This window comes from Elephas maximus, chromosome 9 (assembly GCF_024166365.1).
Source record: "Elephas maximus indicus isolate mEleMax1 chromosome 9, mEleMax1 primary haplotype, whole genome shotgun sequence".
NCBI lineage: Eukaryota > Metazoa > Chordata > Mammalia > Proboscidea > Elephantidae > Elephas > Elephas maximus.
The window spans coordinates 62,538,197-62,556,617 of record NC_064827.1 but is presented as its reverse complement, the minus strand read 5'-3'; the positions used below and the strand labels follow the sequence as shown (position 1 = coordinate 62,556,617).

At 39.7% G+C, this 18,421-nt stretch overlaps 1 protein-coding gene across 4 annotated transcripts; it reads right to left on the bottom strand.

Annotated features, from left to right (window-relative positions):
- Positions 1-488: 488 nt before the first annotated feature.
- Positions 489-18,349, bottom strand: PRPF4 (pre-mRNA processing factor 4). 4 transcript variants are annotated; one of them, XM_049895095.1, is made up of 14 exons: positions 18,026-18,212; positions 17,288-17,471; positions 15,281-15,467; positions 11,863-11,950; positions 11,137-11,216; positions 10,868-10,961; positions 10,216-10,310; positions 9,005-9,063; positions 5,990-6,113; positions 4,525-4,614; positions 3,192-3,314; positions 2,975-3,082; positions 2,765-2,883; positions 600-2,216 (listed from the first exon to the last, which is right to left on the bottom strand). In XM_049895095.1, exons 1-14 carry the CDS (start codon positions 18,167-18,169, stop codon positions 2,023-2,025), a joined length of 1,689 nt encoding a protein of 562 aa, XP_049751052.1. In that variant the 5' UTR covers positions 18,170-18,212; the 3' UTR covers positions 600-2,022. The 4 variants fall into 4 exon arrangements, with proteins under 4 accessions (XP_049751055.1, XP_049751052.1, XP_049751053.1 ...); XM_049895096.1 differs by lacking the exon at positions 18,026-18,212 and adding an exon at positions 18,244-18,349 and having other exon boundaries at positions 605-2,216; XM_049895097.1 differs by lacking the exon at positions 18,026-18,212 and adding an exon at positions 18,244-18,349 and having other exon boundaries at positions 606-2,216; positions 17,288-17,468.
- Between the last annotated feature and the right edge of the window lie 72 nt (positions 18,350-18,421).

Sequence of the window (18,421 nt, the reverse complement as noted above, 5' to 3'; positions counted from 1 at the left end):
TCAGAGATGAAGTGACCCACCAGAAGGGCAGGGTAGAAGGCAGGGTGGTCAAAAAGCTCAGGTTTCTATAGGAAACAGGGCATACAGACCAGACTGATCTTTTTGTCTGGCCAGTGTTGCCAACATACTCAGTGAAGTCCTGTTAAGTCTTTTCTTAAGGTCACAAACTGTCAGAAAGACTAGGGTTCGAATTTACATTCTTCCACTTACTAGCTGGGTAGCCTTGGGCAAGTTACTTAACTTCTGTGAGCCTGTTTTGGCTTTTTATCTCACCATTACCACGAACTGCTTTATGTTTCTCAGCTAACCACTTTCTCAAAACGACATCTATTCCCAGTGAAGAAATGCACATTTCTTGTCCTGCCAAAGGCTTAGATGAAATGCTTTTATCTGTTACCTCTAAATCTCTTGGAACAAAAAACTTGGAAGCGACAAGTCTAAGGGAACTAATAGTTAAATTTAAACTTGGAAAGTTGTCTGAAAACCTTTGTTCACACACTATATCCAAACTGCATGCTAATACAATAATGTTCATTATTGTTGTGTAACCACCACACAGGCAGTAATGAAAAATAATTCCTTTTCATGGAAAACACTGGAGGAGATAGAACCATTAATACTTAAACAGTGAAGTGCCCAACAGAGGGAAGAGCTGAGAATTCAGAAGCTTAACAACTACACAGGATATGTACCTATCTGGTTATAATAAAATCAGATTAAACAGTGTATTTAGCTATATAGCACACATTCCTAATTGACCGAATAGGGCTCGAACACCACCACTCTTACCCTCTCTGAAGCAGCAAGTGTTTTGAGTTCAAGAATACAACTGTCTTGAATTCTCATCTATAAACAATCCTCCTCTTAAATTCCTATATTTCTAAGTGAGTTCAGCGGTTGTCTGCTTGGGGTGGAAAGAGGTGCAGGTGAAAGCATAACCAATGAATACAGCTCACTTGTGTGGCCCGCGCAATGCAAGCAAACCTCTATTTTTAAGTTTAAGAAAACTATTGACAGAATAGTCATTAAGTATACAGGAACTGCAGGAAGCAATTTTTATGATTACTTGCTAGCCCCCAAACCAAAAAAAAAAAAAAAAAAAAAAAGGGACTTTGTATGTTCCAGTGGCTGGGATTCAGAAAATGTTTAACTATACAAAATAATTATTTGAAGGATAGTTTTTATAAAAGGAAAAAAAGGAACAGTTTATGTTTAGGAATAGCCACTAGGAATTTTTTTCAGTTACCTCAGGATGAAGGGTATCGTCCTTTAAGTAACCAACAGAAAGATGGTTGCACAATAAACGTATTTTCTTTCTAATAATTTCTTTGAATCCCGACACGATGGTCTTTGGGGGTAACGTGAAGGATGCCAGGCATCAATGCAAAATGGAAGACATTTTCTGACACAGCAAATGTTCAGTTCTGAGCTTCCTGATGCAGTCAGTATCCCAAGTGAACTCAACAGGAAGAGGGAAAATCTTCTTTACTGCATAACCATCAGCGTAACTGTGGCTACTGCTTCACCTTCCATTCTCAAGGTAAAGGAGACGTTCTCAGCTCTGTCCAGGCCTTGTTTGATGTGCCTCTTTATTTGAGGGCTTCTAGAACATAGTCCAGGCACCTTGCCATCTGGGTGACATGCAATCCTTGAGCATGTACCATGTGAAGGCAAGCCAAAGTTTAAGAATTAAAAATGGAGGGAGTCAGTCACAATCTTGAGTGCTGTGAAGGAGGCAACAGGCATTCAAACAAAATATTATAAAAAACAATGTCTACACAATTTGTGGCAGGGCCTGAGGAAGAAAATTAAAATTTTAACCACAAATGGGGTTCACCATCACCCAGGGACTGGGTTGCCTGCCTGGGCGGGGTGCTGACACGGAAATCCAATTCTATTGAGGGTCTACACATTGTAGGTGGCAAAAAACATGATAGAACAGAACACATCAATTCCTCTCTTTTGAGGAAAATGGCTCTTAAGGAAGAGCTTGAGGTTAGAGTCCTTTGTCCACGGCCCTGCCTATTCGGCCATCCAGAGCTTGAAGGTCCTGTCATATGAGCAAGTGGCTATGAGCTGCCCATCGGAAGAAATGTCGAGGCCCATCACTTTGCCTTCGTGGCCAGCCAGGGTCTTCAGTGGGGACCAGCCTGGGTGGGTCCAGATCTTGGCTGTGTTATCATAGGCTCCAGTGAGCAAGAAATTCCCATGGATAGCTAGAGGAAAAAAGAAGGGGAGTTGCTTGCAGAACCCAAATATTCAAAGAGAATAAGACAACAAATGCACAAAAGTCTGCTAGAACATACTGTTTTGAAAAGACATTTCCACATTCAGAAAAACCCAACTCAGATTCTATAGTCCTACCCAATCTGCAGCAAAAGGAGGCAACCATAAGGCAGACTCAGGTGAAGAAAGTACATTATTAAGGTCTTTTGGCTCTTTCCCTGATAGACAGTCTGTTCAGAATCACACAGTATTCGATTTAGTGCTCGGAACATCCACGCAGAAAAAAAAGGAAGCAATGTATTCATGGAAGTCTTCTTTACTTCCTAGCAATGAGAAGCATCCTTTCCCCACATCTCTGTCTAAAGACATGGCAGAGGGAAGGAAATTATAATTTGCTTCTTTAATATAGTCCAAATCCTCTCCTGTACCGCATCCAAGTTAAGCTAAAGCCTGGTCTGCATTCCATTGAAGGGCAATCTCAATCTCTCTCTCTCCATTTCTGTCTCACAATTAGACCTAAAATAGGAGGAAAACTTACGTTCAAACTTGACGCCAGTCACTAAGTTCTGATGGGCAGGGATGGTGTAGACGCAGCGCCGCTGTCGAAGGTCCCACACTTTGCAGGTGTTGTCACCACTACCAGTTGCAATGTGGTAGCTGTGGATCAGATGTAGTATCAAAGTTAAAAAGAATGACCACTTTTTGACCAAGAACCCTCTCCACCCCTTATCCAGTTAGATTATTTTACCCATTGGGGGAAAAATTTATTCCATAGATTTCCTTTAGGTGGCCTTCTAGGAACATGATACAACGTCCTGTGCGCAGGTCCCAAACTCGACCAAATGCATCCAGTCCCCTGATAAGATAATTTATAAATAAACTCTTTGAATCCAGTCTTCCACAGAAGCAGGTATATATGAGAGCGGGACTAGTGACTGCCCCTTGCTATGTGGAAGAGGCCTTACCCGGTGCCAGCCAAAGAGCCATCTTGATGGAAGGCAATATCATACACACCCATACTGTGGCCCTCCTGATGCAGGATCTCCTCTTGAGCCTCCAAATCCCACAAGCGCCACGAGCGGTCATAGCTAAAAAAGCAAACCGTTAACTAGCAGACATTTAACTTCCTACCATGTACGAGGTTCTATAAATAGTTATAGCTTAAGTTATGCCACTGAAACTATTTATACAACCATATTAACAAGAAATTCCTTGTACCTCAATAACTAAGCGTATCTGCCTTAGATTGTAGCCAGGAAACCATGGACTTCCCAGAAGCCTACTCCAGTTGCTATTTTAAGAAGAGAATTCCCCAATACTGGTCTAGCAAAGATTTTGTTGCATTCTTCCTTCCCTTCATCCATGTTATGTCCCTTCATTCACTGAGCATTTATATGTTTACTGGGCCTTAAACAGGATGTTGGAGATAACAAAAATCAGTTATAGACAAATACATCTATGGAAGAGAATAGAGAATACAGAAGTGGACGTACAATTATGTGGTCAGATGATTTTCAATGAGGGCACCAAAGCAATTTCAATGAAGAAAGGATAGTCTCCTTAATAAATAGTGGTGAAACTGGCTATCCAGATGAGAAAAAAATACTAGAAAGAGCGAAAAAAGAAAAAGCACCTGGACACTCCCTGGAAGACACAGAGTTGATAAGAATATGACAAAGTACTCAACATCATTACTCATCCCAATACATGTTGCCATCAAGTTGATTCCAACTCATGGTGACCTCATGTGTGTCAGAGTAGAACGGGACTCCATAGGGTTTTCAGTGGCTGATTTTTTTGGAAATGGATCACCAGGCCTTTCTTCCAATGCACCCCTAGGTGGACTCAAACCTTTTGGTTACCAGCCAAGTGTGCTAATCACTTGCACCACCCAGGGACTCCTCATTAGTCACCAGGGTAATAAAAATTAAGCCCTCGATACATCATTACGCACTTACTAGATTGGCCAAAATGATGAAGACTGACAACACCAAATTTTGGCAAGGATGTGGTGCAATCAGAACTCTGGGAAAGTAAAATGGTACAACCACTTTGGAAAATCATTTAGAAATTTTCAGGCAATCAGTGTCTTTGAAATTTCAAACTAACTAATTTAAAAGCAACTACACTCAATTCTAAAAGAACCATATGCTCGCTCTTTTCTGATTCTAATTCAATGCAGTTCAAGAAAATCCTACTCGAGTATGTCTGCTCTAAAAATTTACCTCACAGATAGCTATAATAAATTAACAAAATGCCACAGGTCTGTGTGGATAGAATAACAACAATATGGCTTACCAGGTGGTGCCCAGGAAACGTCCTGAGGGGTGCCACATTACTCGGGCCACACGTACTGTATGGCCTTCAATATCTGCCACTGGTTCATCACTGAAAAGGAACCAAACACATGCAGTGAACTATTTTAGAGTCATGAAATATTCACTGAATTTACTACTCGTTGTGCACAGATACACCCATTTTGTACAGTTTGAGAGGCGATGTTTTAACCAAACATGTGGTTTATCAAACTAGGGCTAACAATAATTTGGTCACTTCCTAAGGTTTTAAAAAAATTAAGACTATGTCATGTGCCCACAGGGCAAAACTGCCCATAGCACTTTGATAAACACTGTCTTTCCACCTCAATCCACTGTGTTAATAAACTCTTAATGCAATGCCATTTAGGATTAGAGAAGAATAAAAGACATTTTAATATAAGCGAAATAGTCAGCACCAAAGCAGTGCTTGGACTCTAGGAAGAAACCCTACTCTAGCAGAGATGTGGGGATACAGAAATCAAACAGCTTAGGTGCATGGGCATTACAGAAAACTCTTCTCAAACGTTAGCCAAGGACCCAAACGAAAAAAGAAACTCCTAGAAAAGACAGAGGCTTAGTTGTCTTTCAGTGGCCATTAAATCTCCTCCCCAGCAACCACAGAAGGAATATTTGAAACACCAGTGAAAGGAAATAAACAAGAACCCTAAAGAGGACAATTAAAAAGGGAACTTCGTCAATGTGCATACACAGAACTAATCAAAACCCTAGGGGAATAAATATCGCTAAGTATTATCAAAGCCAATTAAAACTTACAGTTATCACAGGTAAGATCCTGTCTAGCAAAGAGTAGAGACACTAATTAGTTATTTAAAAAAAAAAAATCCTGAAATAAAAGCCTTCATGTACTTTCCCAAAGAAAGAGTATTAAGCAATTGAATTTAGATGTCTTTTAGCCAACAAGGTGCTTCCGAAATGTTTGGGAAAACAATACATTAATCATAAACACATAAAAAAATCTGTTGGTTGCAGTTGGAAAAGATATTCTAGGTAAAGGATGATGCTATCGAGAGGAGACACTAATTCCTTGGCAATCCTGCCAGACAGAACCTCATTTTCCTCTCCCCTGTGGCTGTTTGCTAAAAGCCAACATGCTACCACGAGTATTCTCTTTCATCAATTCTACCAAATGGTGCATTTCTCCAGCGTCAACCTATTGTGTAAGAGGTAGGTTGGAGCTTCCCAGAATAACGAGTTGGACGCAGCGGCCACTACGTTGAAGGTAAAAATCAAGGTCCAAATTTAACAAATAAGAATAATCTGGCACAATTTCTCTGTTGAGAAAAGGTCTAAGAAAGAAATCCTCCATTCTATTTTCACGCTAAGTTACCCTGACACTTAGAGCATTTCTTGGGTTAAATGCCAGATTTTCATTTCCTGAGGGAAACTAGCATTCACATTGTGGACAGCAGAAGAGTAATAAGTACCTGTCGAGGCTCCAAAGCTTCACAGAACCATCCGCAGCACAAGAGGCCAGGTTGACATCTTTTTGGTCTAAGGAGACTGTGGATTTGGGATGGAATACAATTGCTCCTACGTTTGTGTTATGGCCTAAAAGAGTGTAAGAGATGAAAGTTAAAGGGTTCCTGTTTCCTGCATGTTAGGTGCCATCGGGTCAATTTTCAACTCACAGAGACCCCAACTGACAGTCTAGACTACCCCACAGGGTTTTCTAGGCTGTGATGTTTATGGGAGCAGATTGCCACGTCTTTTTCCCACAGAGCCATTGGGTGGGTTTGACTGCCAATATTTTGGTTAGCAGCGGAGTGCTTAACTGCTGCACCCTACTATAACCTATGTGCAAACACAGAATACGGTGTATGATACAAATAAGTACATATTAGGTAACATGCAGACATACAGTGTTAAAGTGACAATTCAACTACCGAAAAAACTGAACTTTTAAACTGATAATTTATTGTAAATGTATGGAACAAAACAATTGACCATTTCAACATTTTTTACATGTACAATTCATGTGACATAAATTATGCTCGTCATGTTGTTTAAACATTGCCACCATCTGTTTGTAAATTTTTCCATCATTCTTAAGAGAAGCTCAGTGTCTCCTAAGCAGTAAGCCCTCCTTCTCCCCTCCCTCCCACCTGCCCATGGTAATCACTAATAACCTTTGGCCTCTATACACTTGCCTATTCCTAGGTATTTCATATAAGTGGGGTCATGTAATATTCGTCCTTTTGCGACTATTTTATTTCACTCAACATGATGCTTTCAAGATTCACCCACATTGTAGCATGTATTTAAGACTTCATCTCTGTTTATGGCCCAGTAGTATTCCACCGTGTGTATGTAACATATTTTCTTTATTTATCTGCTGAGGGACACTATGCTGCTTCCATCTTTTGGCTGCTGTGAATAGCATTGCAACGAACACTGATGTACGAGTACCTGTTTTTCTTGCTTTCAATTCTTTTGGGTGTATATCTAGGAGCAAAATTACTGGATCATATGATAATTCCATGTTGAGCTTTTTTGAGGAACTATCAAACTGTTTTCCACGGCGGCTGTACCATTTTACAATCAACAGATGAGGATTCCAGTTTCTCCACATCCCCCCGCCAAGACATGTTGTTTTCTGTTTTTTTAATCACAGCTACTGTCTTAGTTTCCTAGTGCTGCTGTAACGAAAATATCACAAATGGGTGGCTTTAAAGGACAGACATTTTAGGTGGACACTTGAGACTATGTTGGCACCTCCTCCCTGAAGGGGAGATGAGAGGGTAGAGGGGGTTAGAAGCTGGCGGAATGGACATGGAAAGAGACAGTGGAGGGAGGGAGTGGGCTATCTTATTAAGGGGAGAGCAATTGGGAGTATGTATATAAGTTTTTGTGTGAGAGACTGACTTGATTTGTAAACTTTCACTTAAAGCACAATAAAAATTAAAAAAAAAGAACAGACATTTATTTTTCATTGTTTAGGAGGCTAGATGTCCAAATTTAGGGTATCGGCTATAGGAAAGGCTGTCAGCTCGGAGCGAGTATCTTTGTGTCAACTTCTGCAGCCCCAGCGTTCCTTGGTGATCTCCATGTGGCATGTATCTTCCCCACTTTGTGCTTGGCTCTGTCTATGCCGTGACTTGTAACTCAGAAGTCATTAGGTTTAGGACACACCCTACATTGATATGGCTTCTTTAACAAAGAAAACCCTACTTCCAAATAGGATTACACATAAAGGTGTAAGGGCTAGGACAGCCATCTTAGTGAGTGTGAAGTGATACCTCATTGTGGTTTTGGTTTGCATTTCCCTAATGACGACATTGAGCATCTTTTCACATGATTGTTGGCCATGTGTATTTCTTCTTTGATGAAATGTCTATTCAAGTTCTTTGCCCATTTTTTGACTGGGCTGTTTGTCTTTCTTTTGTTAAATTGTAGGAGTTCTTTATATATTCTGAATATTAGACTCTTATCAGATATATGGTTCCCCCAAATTTTCTACTGCTCTGTAGACTGTCTCTTTACTTTGTTGATAAATCCTCAGATGAACAGAAGTTTTTAATTTTGATGAGGTCCAATTTATCTATTTTGTCCTTTGTGGCTCATGCTTTCAGTGTTATATCTAAGAACCCATTGTTAAAAACTAAGTCCTGAAGCATTACCCTCCTAAGTTTTCTTCCAAGAGTTTTATGGTTTTAGGTCTTATACATTTAGGTCCTTGATCCATTTTGAGTTAGTTTTCATATACGGTGGAGGTATGGGTTTAGGTTCATTCTTTTGCTTGTGGAAATACAGCTGCCCCAGGATCACTGATTACACTATTCTTCAAACATTGGATGGACTTAGCGTCCTTATCGAAAATCAATCGACTACAATGTACAGGTTTATTTCCGGACTCTCAATTCTATTCCGCTGGTGTATATGTCTATCATTATACCAGAATCAGATGGGTTTAATTACTGTAGCTTTTACAATATGTTCAGAGATTGGGAAGCGTGAGTCCTATTTTATTCTTTTTCAAGACTGCTTTCTTTGGCTATACGGGGCTCCTTGCCATTCCATAAAGATTTGAGGACTGGCTTTTCCATTTCTGCAAAAAGGCTGTTGGAATTTTGGTGTGGATTGTGTTGAATTTATAGATTGTTTTAGGTAGTTTTAACATCTTAAAATATTGAGTCTTCTGATCTATGAGTAAATTACATTGTAAGAAAAGCAAAAAACAAAAAATGTTGTGTCTAAAGACCGTGAAATGCCAGAGCTTGGTTGGATTTAAGAGAAAAGTGGTACATGTATGAAACCATTATATTTCAGACTTGCGGTCAAAGAAAACCAAACCAAGAATTAACTTTGTGTGAACTGGGTCCGTGTGTCAGGGAAGGTGCACCTGGAAAACTTTTTGTAGGGGGCATAGCCTCAGGCAGAGTTTCACTGCTTAATAGAATTCACACCGGGAAAACTGAGATTTAAACAAGATTCTAACTTACCTCGAAGAGTATGAAGGAGGTTGCAATCAGGAACGGACCAGAGCTTGCAAAGCCCACTCCTATCAAATACAAAGGAAAGCATCTCAGCCAGGGTTGGTCTGGGAAGGAAAAGGTATCTTGGTAACATTACTAAAGGACAATCTCTTCTCATCCCCAATAAACATTACAGTGGCAGACAAAAAAATGAAAATAAAGGGCATTTAATTTGAAGGGTGGCAGAAGATAGAGCTATAGCTACGTCTCATGTAACCAGAGGCCTCTAACAGACTATAATTAATACAGTTCAAGTTGCTATTTCCCTTAACTTTCAGATCAATTTGTGAGGGAAGGTAGGACATATTAAACGATCTAATAATAATATTAATAATGATACTATCCCTTTAAACATGAAAAGTATTTTGCTGCTTGCAAAGTACGTAAACCTTTTAAAATTTTTACTCTAGAAAATTTCCAACAAATTATTTTTGTATCAATGATCTCAAACGGTCCTTATGACAAACCATAGGTAGATAGGGCAGGATTTATCACTTCTACTTTATAGTTAACTAAAGCTGAGAGAGCTAGAGTGATTTCTACACTTCCTTAACTTTCTCCTAAACCATATTCTCCATTTCTCCCTAGTCAAGTACTTCCTGTGCATAAAACGTTAAGTTTCCTCTCTCACTATATGGCCACTCCCACAAACAAAACAAAATAAAGTAACAAAACTATCGCATCTTAAGATGTTTATGCATATGAGGTCGTAGGCAGAAAAAAAAAAAAAAAGATAAAAACAATAATTAATGTTTGCTGAGTCTTTACTACATACCAGGCACTATTCAAGGCAAAATGCTTTACAAACATTATTCCATTCCACTTCACAGATGAGGAAACTGAAGGGTATGAAATATCTTGTCTAGGTAATGTAACTAAAAAAGGAAATTTGTGTGGATACTAGTTGGGTCTATAAGCTTACTATATGACCTGCTCCAAAATGCTAGTGTCAACATGCCATGGATCTCTTGGGCCCCTCATAAACAATAAGAAATGCTAAATAAAGACTATATTCTATAATACAATGTGTATAGCACTAGCTTCTCTTCTTAATCAAGTTTGGTGCAGTCCTAAGAAACAAAGAGGAAGTAGAAATAGACATTTAAGACTAAAGCTAACTAAAAAAAAGAAAATCTCTCCCACCTAGGAAAAAAATATCACTGTAAAATGGAACTTACCAACAAGCTGTGGCCAGCATTTTAGAATTGGGACTAAAGTGACAGTACGAGATAGGCCGGTCATCCCCAATCTGACTGCAGAAATTATTCAAAGACTGAAAAACAGAACAGACAAAACACTGATTAGTAATAGGCTAATACAAGAGTTCCTTGGCCTTTCTACCATAAGAAAGGCAACTTTCTAGTTTTAACCCACGCGAAGATTTTTTGTACTTTTACATCTACACTTCTGTTAGGAGATACTGATACTGATGCCCTGACAAATCAGTGGAGTCAAGGCCCAGCTGGAACTCATCGTGCTGTTTCTTACACTCTTAGTGTCCTAGCTTCACATCTGTGTCAGCTAAATATACACAGGAAAACCATGGAGAGATTTAAAGCACAGCTTTGGCGTAATAAGGAGAATAAAAGAGAAGACCATAGGCCTCTGGTGAGTAGAAAGTAGGTTCCTGCCACCTTAACTGATGGCTCCTCCCAAACAGCAACAGTTCTACTCTGTAACGTATGAGGTCACCATGAGTAGGAACTGACTCCATGGCAGTTTTTTTTTCGTTGTTGTTGTTGTTACCTTCCTAAGAGTGGGCCAAAGCAGAAAATCTAATAAATGTTAAGAATCTTTAGGATATTGGATAATTGCCAAAAAATGTCTTACCCGAAGGGATTTGTGTAGCTCTTGCATCTGAGAGGTCCGAGTTGTCTCAGGAATCTCTTTATGGAGACGAGCTTCTTCCAGGCGTTTCATTGCCCTATGACACAGAAACAACATTATCACGAGCAAATGGGTTGTAAACGAGTATCCAAGCATGTGTCTCTACCACTCAATTTACTTAACCACCATAGTTATTACAAAACAGATCCTCAGTCCCTGAGAGGAAACAAGAAAAAATACACTTCATTCCTTCTTCTAGAGGCTCTCCTTACCTGGGCAGTGAATAATTAGCAATCCATAGCCTAGCAACCTTTAGGCTGTTTGGTCCTTCATGGTACCAGGTTTGCTGATACTGAAAGGCAAGTTAAAGAACAGAAATTAAGAACTGAAGCATTCCTGCCTCTCCCACAGCTGTCATCTCTCTACTGTAACTGCTCAGAAAGAAGGTGAATTAGTTCAGTAATAGCCAGGCTAAAGACAGGCTGATCTGTTTTGTATAAAGTCTTATTAAATGATCTCCGGTTCCTTATTAAATATAAACAGGAAAACCATAAAAACCAAACCAAACCCAGTGCTGTCGAGTCGATTCCGACTCATAGTGACCCTATAGGACAGAGTAGAACTGCTCCACAGAGTTTCCAAGGAGCGCCTGGTGGATTCGAGCTACCAGCCCTTTGGTCAGCAGCCATAGCACTTAACCACTATGCCACCAGGGTTTCCTAGGAAAACCATGGAGGGATCTAAAGTACAGCTTTGGCATAATAAGAGGGAGAATAAAAGAAAAGATGGAATACTATGGAAAGAACCATAGCATTCACTCTATCTCTGTTTACAACTACACGGAAACTGCAAACCATTGCCAACAACTGTTTCTGAATGGTAGGGTCTTCAAAGACATTTCTCTCCTCCTCCCAGCAAAGCAATCCACTGAAAACAGAAAGAGAACTATTCTCTCATTTTCTTCATGCTTACGCTATGAAATCAAAGGCCTATTTTACCTCTTCTTTGGACTTCTTAGATTTTTCATCATCTTTTTTGGTCTTTTTTAAGGCATCAGTACCAACCACTGAAAGGATATTTCTCAATCTATAACAAAACAGATCAGAATTTAAACAGAGTAAGATAAGATTGTGAAAAACTATACCTAGGAAAGGAGCAAGCCTCCCCTACTCTCTTACCATTCAAGCTCATAACCTTCTATAAGAATCAAATTGTCATGCCTAAACTTCTTCCGTGATCTCTTTCACTCAATCTTCTTCCTTATTTGAAGATCCCAATTCCAAAGATAAGCAATTACCCTCTTCAATTTGGAGTCAACTAGCTCCTATACTGGAAACAATGAGTTTGTAAGCACAGCTAACTTCACTCAATGCCCAATTTGCTGGGTACTCAAGTAGGTGCTAAATATACAACAAGAGGTAAAAAAAAGTCCTTGATTTCACTATCAGTGGGGGAAGACAGAAAGTTTAGGTGTGGAACAGAACTCAAGCTTTTAAAAAGTCCAGACTTACTGGACTGGTTGATACTAGAGGACTTGCCAAGACTACTGCCCTGAGATACCCTTTAAACCTTAAACTATCCTCACCTTTTAGCTAAATAAAAGTATGGCTCATTAAGAATATCACCCATGAGTACTGTGCTCATTTAAAAAATCATCTATATGAGAACAAACAATCAGCAATTACTCTAAAGTAAAGATGAGAAGGAAATGGGGCAAGGAAACTAAATTATTACAAATGGAACAACCAGAACACAAATAATGAGAATGCTGGCACATTGTGAAAAATGTGACCAATGTCACTGAACAACGTGTGCAGAAATTGTTAAATGAGAGCCTAATTTGCTGTATAAACTTTCACTGAAAACACAGTAAGATATTTCCCAAAAAAGTTAACAGGAATCTATAATACATTGTATTAAGTACACCTACTCCTCTATCAACTACCTCGTTATACGACATTTCGTATTTACAACAGAAAAAAATCTGCTGACTATTTTGCACATCGACATACGTCTGAACAATGAGGTACAAGGCCCGAGTAACGTTGGCTGTGATGGTAAGGGGTATATGTCAACTTCGCTGGGCCATGATTCTCAGTGGTTTGCAGTTAACTCATGATGAAATTTAAGTTATATAATGACAGAATTCGGTAGTTATGCAATAATATAATTTGGCAGTTAATGAGGTAGTCATCCTCCATTTTCGCATAATGCTGATTTTCACACAATGACCTTGTCTTTGGAACCTAACCATGTTAGTAAGTGAGGAGTGGGTGTATCATGATGGCAGTAAGCATATGGTGCCAAGAGGGAATACAGAGAGGTCACCTAACTTAGGCCCAGAGGACTAGGGAAGGCTTTATAGAGGAGGTATTATCTACACTGAGCCCTCAATTAGGTTAAGGGGTTGAGAATGGGAAAGCAGAGTGTTCAACAAATGCAAATGCCTGGAGGTAAGAAAAACACGTTGAGCTTGGAATTGCAAACAGTTCAGTATGGAGTATGAGCGGAGAACTGGTGAGGGATAAACTGGTGGTTGGAAGTATAAGCAGGGCCAGGTCACAAAGGGCTAAGGAAAGTTTACATTTGAGAAAGATCCCTGGTCAGAGTACGTAGAATGAATTTTAGAGGGAGAGTGAAGGCAGGGAAATCAGACAAGATACTGTTGTAGGAATCTTCTGAGTCATAACGGTAGACTTGAATTAAGATAGTGGCAGTGGGATTCAAGGGTTCATTTTAAGGATATAACAAGAAAAAGATAGACTTTTCTCGTGAAGACAATCAACAATAAAAAACGTATTAAGAAAATAACATACTACGACAGAGAATAATGAAAGGGCTCACTTTCCAAGAGGCTAGGGGTTAGGAAAGGCTTCTTTGAGGAGGTGGCATTTATGATGAAATCAAAAGAATAAAAACATTTTAAAAGGCAAGAGATGGGAAAAGGGGAGAAAGAACTGAGTGAAAGACAGAAAAGAGGTTGAATATTCCAGGAAGACCACTGTAGCTAGTCTGGTGAATTGGGGAAGAGTGGCACAGGGTAAAGCCTGGAGGCCTTGTAGACCATGATGAGGAGTTTTTTTATTCTAAGAACAATGGGGATACAATAAAGGATTTTAAGCAAGCGAGTAATACAACAAGTTTGGGGCTATTAGAACAGTCTAGGTATGATAGCAATAGAGGCTGAGAAGAGGACAGATTGGAGGTACATTTCAGAAGGAGAACAGACTAAATTCTGGGGATAGGTCACAACAGAGGCGAGGAAGATTTTCAGCCAAGAACTGTGTGAATGGTAGAGCCATTTGCTAGGAGAATAGAAGGGGGTGGGGAACAGATGAGTTCAATTTACACATGTCAAGTTTGAGATGCCTTTGGGATACCTAGGCTTACTAACAGAGATTTGGGAGTCATCAGAATATACACAGCAAATGATGCCACATGAATGGATCTGATTGCCCAGGATGAGTATAGGGTGAAAGCAACGGACTACAGCATACAAACGTTGACAGGTGCCACTGAGCTGGTTCCAACTTACAGCAACCCTATGTACAACGGAACACACTGCTCGGCCCTGTGCCATCTTCACAATTGTTGCTAGTTTGAGCTCACTATTAAACAGGAAAAAAGAGGCCTAGAAGGCAAGTGAGAAGAGTTACCCAGGGACAGGAAGAAAATCAGGAAGATGTAGTCTTATGAAAATCAAGGACAGAGTGTTTCAAGAAGGGAGTGGCTGGCATAGTACTCGGACTATATCAGTAAAGATGGGTTGGTGACCTTGATAAAGAGCAATTTCAATGTAGTAGGGTAACTTGACAACAACAGAGCTCAATCAGTTTGCAGTGGGCTGAGGAGTAAATGAGCAGTTAGGAACTGAAGAGAGTAAATGTACATAACTCTTTGAAGAAGGTGAAGGGGAGAAAAGGCACAGCAGTTAGTGATGGATGTGGAGACAAGAGACAGTTTTCCTAACTGCATATGACTAGTATATCCATAAAACTTTTCAACCTTAAATTACAAGAAGAGCAATATCTTAGGAGAGTGCCCTTCATTAATATCTAAAAAAATTTATTGTGTTTTATGTAGGTGACAAGAAATATATTTGACGTCTAAATTTTCAAAGCTCAGCCACAAATGTCACCCAACTCTAAGCTGTGCGTGTGTGTGTGCGCTGCGGGGGGGAAGCAGGAGAGAAGCACGTTAGTACCTTCTTCACAGCTTATAAAAAAAATTACTAGTGGTGTAAAAATTGTTCTAAGATTCAAATTATGGGCTAAACTATATAAACGCAACTTAATATGTCAATACTATTGGAGACATTGTATTAGAGTTTCAGCTACGAAGACTGACAAATTTGGAACTAGAACCTTGTGATTAAAAAAAAAAGAAGAGTAAATATTTAGGAATTAGGAAGGGCACCTCTCTCTTCTTTCAGCAGGGCCCTCTCCAAAAAGTGTGATGGGTTCTCCCAAGGCTCTAAGGCAAGCCTTGACCTCTGAGTCATCTGTGGAAACATTGATTTGCCGGGCTCGCTTTCTTCTCTCAAACTCAGCCAATACTTCTGCCTGTCGCTCACTGATGTGTTCTTCAATTTCAAACACTTCTCCTATAAAAAGAACGGGCAACTTCAGTATAATCACCAGATCTTCAAATAGAAAGAGATAATTTCTAACAACTGTCGTCTACGTATGCCACTAGGGAAAGGCAACTGTCCAGTCTAGTACACGTTTTATAGATAGTTTACCATTTTTCAGTTTACTAAATTACGTCAAATACGTAAAACTAAATGACACAGCTTTAAAAGGCAGGAAAGTGGTTCAAGTCATTTTGGCAACCTTACACCTAATAAAAACACATAACTTAGATGGGATCAGAGGGTAAGGATACAAATCCCCGAAACTATGGCCCCTGAACACTCTGCTAACCCAGAACTGAAAACATTCCTGCAACCCACTTTTCAAACAAAAATTAGACAGGCTATAAAACAAAATAACACCCGTGAGACCAAAAGGGCAACTCTTGTTCAAGAGCATGACGAGAAGGCAGGAAGGGACAGGAACTGGATGAATGAACATACGGAACCCAGAGTGGAAAGGGGGAGTGTGCTGTCACATGGTGGGGATTGCAACCAATGTCACAAAACAGTATGTCTATAAATTTCTGAATGAGAAATTTACTTGAACTGTAAACTTGCACCTAAAGCACAATTAAAAAAAAAAATACATGCTGGTATATCTAAAAAAATAACAAAATGTGAATGACAAGAAAAAAAAAAAAAAGGAGTATAAAACATCTTTACCAAAGCCCTTCTATCCAAAAGATAAAATAGAAACACTATTTTAGTAATTGCCAAAGTTACTCTCTAACAGTCCCAGTATAGCATAGAAATACAACTAGTTAACTGAAACTAATTACTATGAAGATGAGCTTTCCATGATTATAAGGCTTTTTACAACCTAACAACAAGTTTTAAAACCCAAACCAAATATGAGCATTTTGATGAAAAATAAGAGGTACAATAGTGATGCAATTGTGTTTGAAAACAGCATAAAAGGTTAATGGGAGGCTTGACAAGAAACTTTCTGCAGAGGAGTCTTCATTTTATATTCTTCTGTACCATTTAAATTTCTTATGACAACCGTGCATACTTTTATTTTAAAAAATACAGCAAACTCCTCGGTACTGACATGGAACAATACCCGCAGCAGCATACAGAGTGAAAACACAGGTTACAAAACAATTTGTACATCATGGTTTCATTTATGGAAAAAAAATATGTATTTTTATAGCTATATTAAAATTCTCAGAAAGATACCCAGTTGCCATAGAGTCGATTCAGAATCATGGTGACCCCATGTATGTAGGAATAGGATTACACTCCACAGGGTTTTCAATGGCTGATTTTTTGGAAGCAGATTGCCAGGCCTTTTTTGAGTAGCCTCTGGATGGATACACACCTAATTAATAAGGATCACGGGATTTTCTACTTCGTACATCTCTACATTTTTGATTTAACAAAAATAAAAACAGCTATTACTTTTATACTTAAAAAACACAGGTTTCACTCTGGCTGAAAAATAATTGGAAAACTAAAAAAAGGGAGAACGTTATGAACCACAATAGCTCCAAACCAATGCCACAACTATCCTAGCTCTCTAGAAGACAAACACAATCAATCTGAGCCCAAATACCTAAACATCTGAGTAAATTCCTAACAATCCACGGAACAAAAAACTGTATAAAAGATCCTAAGAAACAGGCTCTCCAAATGATGCTAAGGGTGGTAGGCAAAGTATGGCCTTACAGGTGCAAGTTTAAGAATTGAAAACTTTAGAGACCACAAAACTAGTGATAATTATCTAGGAAGGTATTCACTATAGAAAATTTGAGCATCAAACGTAAAGAGAGACTCAAATTGCATCTCACCAGAGGTTATGTTAATATTTCCAGCTTCGATTCCTGCTTTAAGTCCTTCTTTCCCCAAAATTCCAGACTCTCCTTTGGCCAGACGTTCCCTCTCCTTCTCTTCCAAACTTCCATAATAGATGTGGGGTTTCTTCACAACAGGAGCAACTAAGTCATCAGGTGCCTTAGAGGTTTTGGTTCCCTGCTAAACCAAAGAACTGAATTAATTTAAGGCTTAATCTTAGCAATCTACTAGGCGTCCCCAAAGCTCATCCTGAGCTTCAATCCTATTTCCTCCCCGAATGAAAGGGCAAGTTGGACACCAGTTAAGATGTTCTTCCCTGATTTGAAGGGTGTTTCCATCCCTCCATCACTTAAGTTTTGCAGACAGGTAGCAGAAGGTCGATAAAACTAATGAATTTCTCTTGGTGATTTTTCTATCAACGTTTTACTTTGGAATCTGTTTACTTCATGTCGGTTGGAAGTGCAATCTCTTCTTGGGTTTTATGAACCTTCTAAGATTATTGCTTATCACGAGGGAAACAGCAAGGATTTGGTTGAAATCTTTTGAATGAAAGGCTGGTTATTTGAATGAAATAGCTAACCAGGTGCTAACGTAAATTCCTGGTCTATACATTTCAAACGACAACAGATACGGGGTTAGGAGGCCTCATTACAACTGACATAGACGTGAATCTTGACCAAGACATTTCCCTCCTTCAGGTCTCCGCTTTGGGACCAGTCGGAGGAAGTGTTTACCGTTCCAGGGCTGTAGCGAGAGAGACGAAAGAGACCAAAGCGTATGAAAACGCTCAGGTACCAGGATAGCGCTGCTCGGCTCCATAATGGAACAATGAGTACCGCAGTCTCTCTCCCTCCTCCTCCCTCCACCGCCTTATCCATTTCCTAGCGGCCCCATCCTGCAGTAATCACTCGGCGCTCCCTGCCACAGTAAGCAGAGATTCCGAGTTCTGTACCGTGGAAGGAGGTCGTGAGGCGGCCATGCCGGGCTCTGGAGCCGCAAACTCCAGCGAAAACCGAGCGGTACGTTCAGACCGTCCACCGCGCGCCCAGCAAAGCGGAACTACGTCATCGACCGGAACTGGGCCTAGAACCGGCGCAGCGACTGGGGTAGCGCGGAGCTTGATGGGAATC

Excerpts from the sequence above, each read along its gene's own strand:
- PRPF4 (XM_049895095.1), bottom strand. The coding sequence starts at position 18,169 with ATGGATAAGGCGGTGGAGGGAGGAGGAGGGAGAGAGACTGCGGTACTC. Across the intron at positions 17,472-18,025 it reads CTCGCTACAGCCCTGGAACG|CAGGGAACCAAAACCTCTAA; the intron begins GTAAACACTTCC and ends TCTTTGGTTTAG. Across the intron at positions 11,217-11,862 it reads CTAAGAAGTCCAAAGAAGAG|TATCAGCAAACCTGGTACCA; the intron begins GTAAAATAGGCC and ends CTTGCCTTTCAG.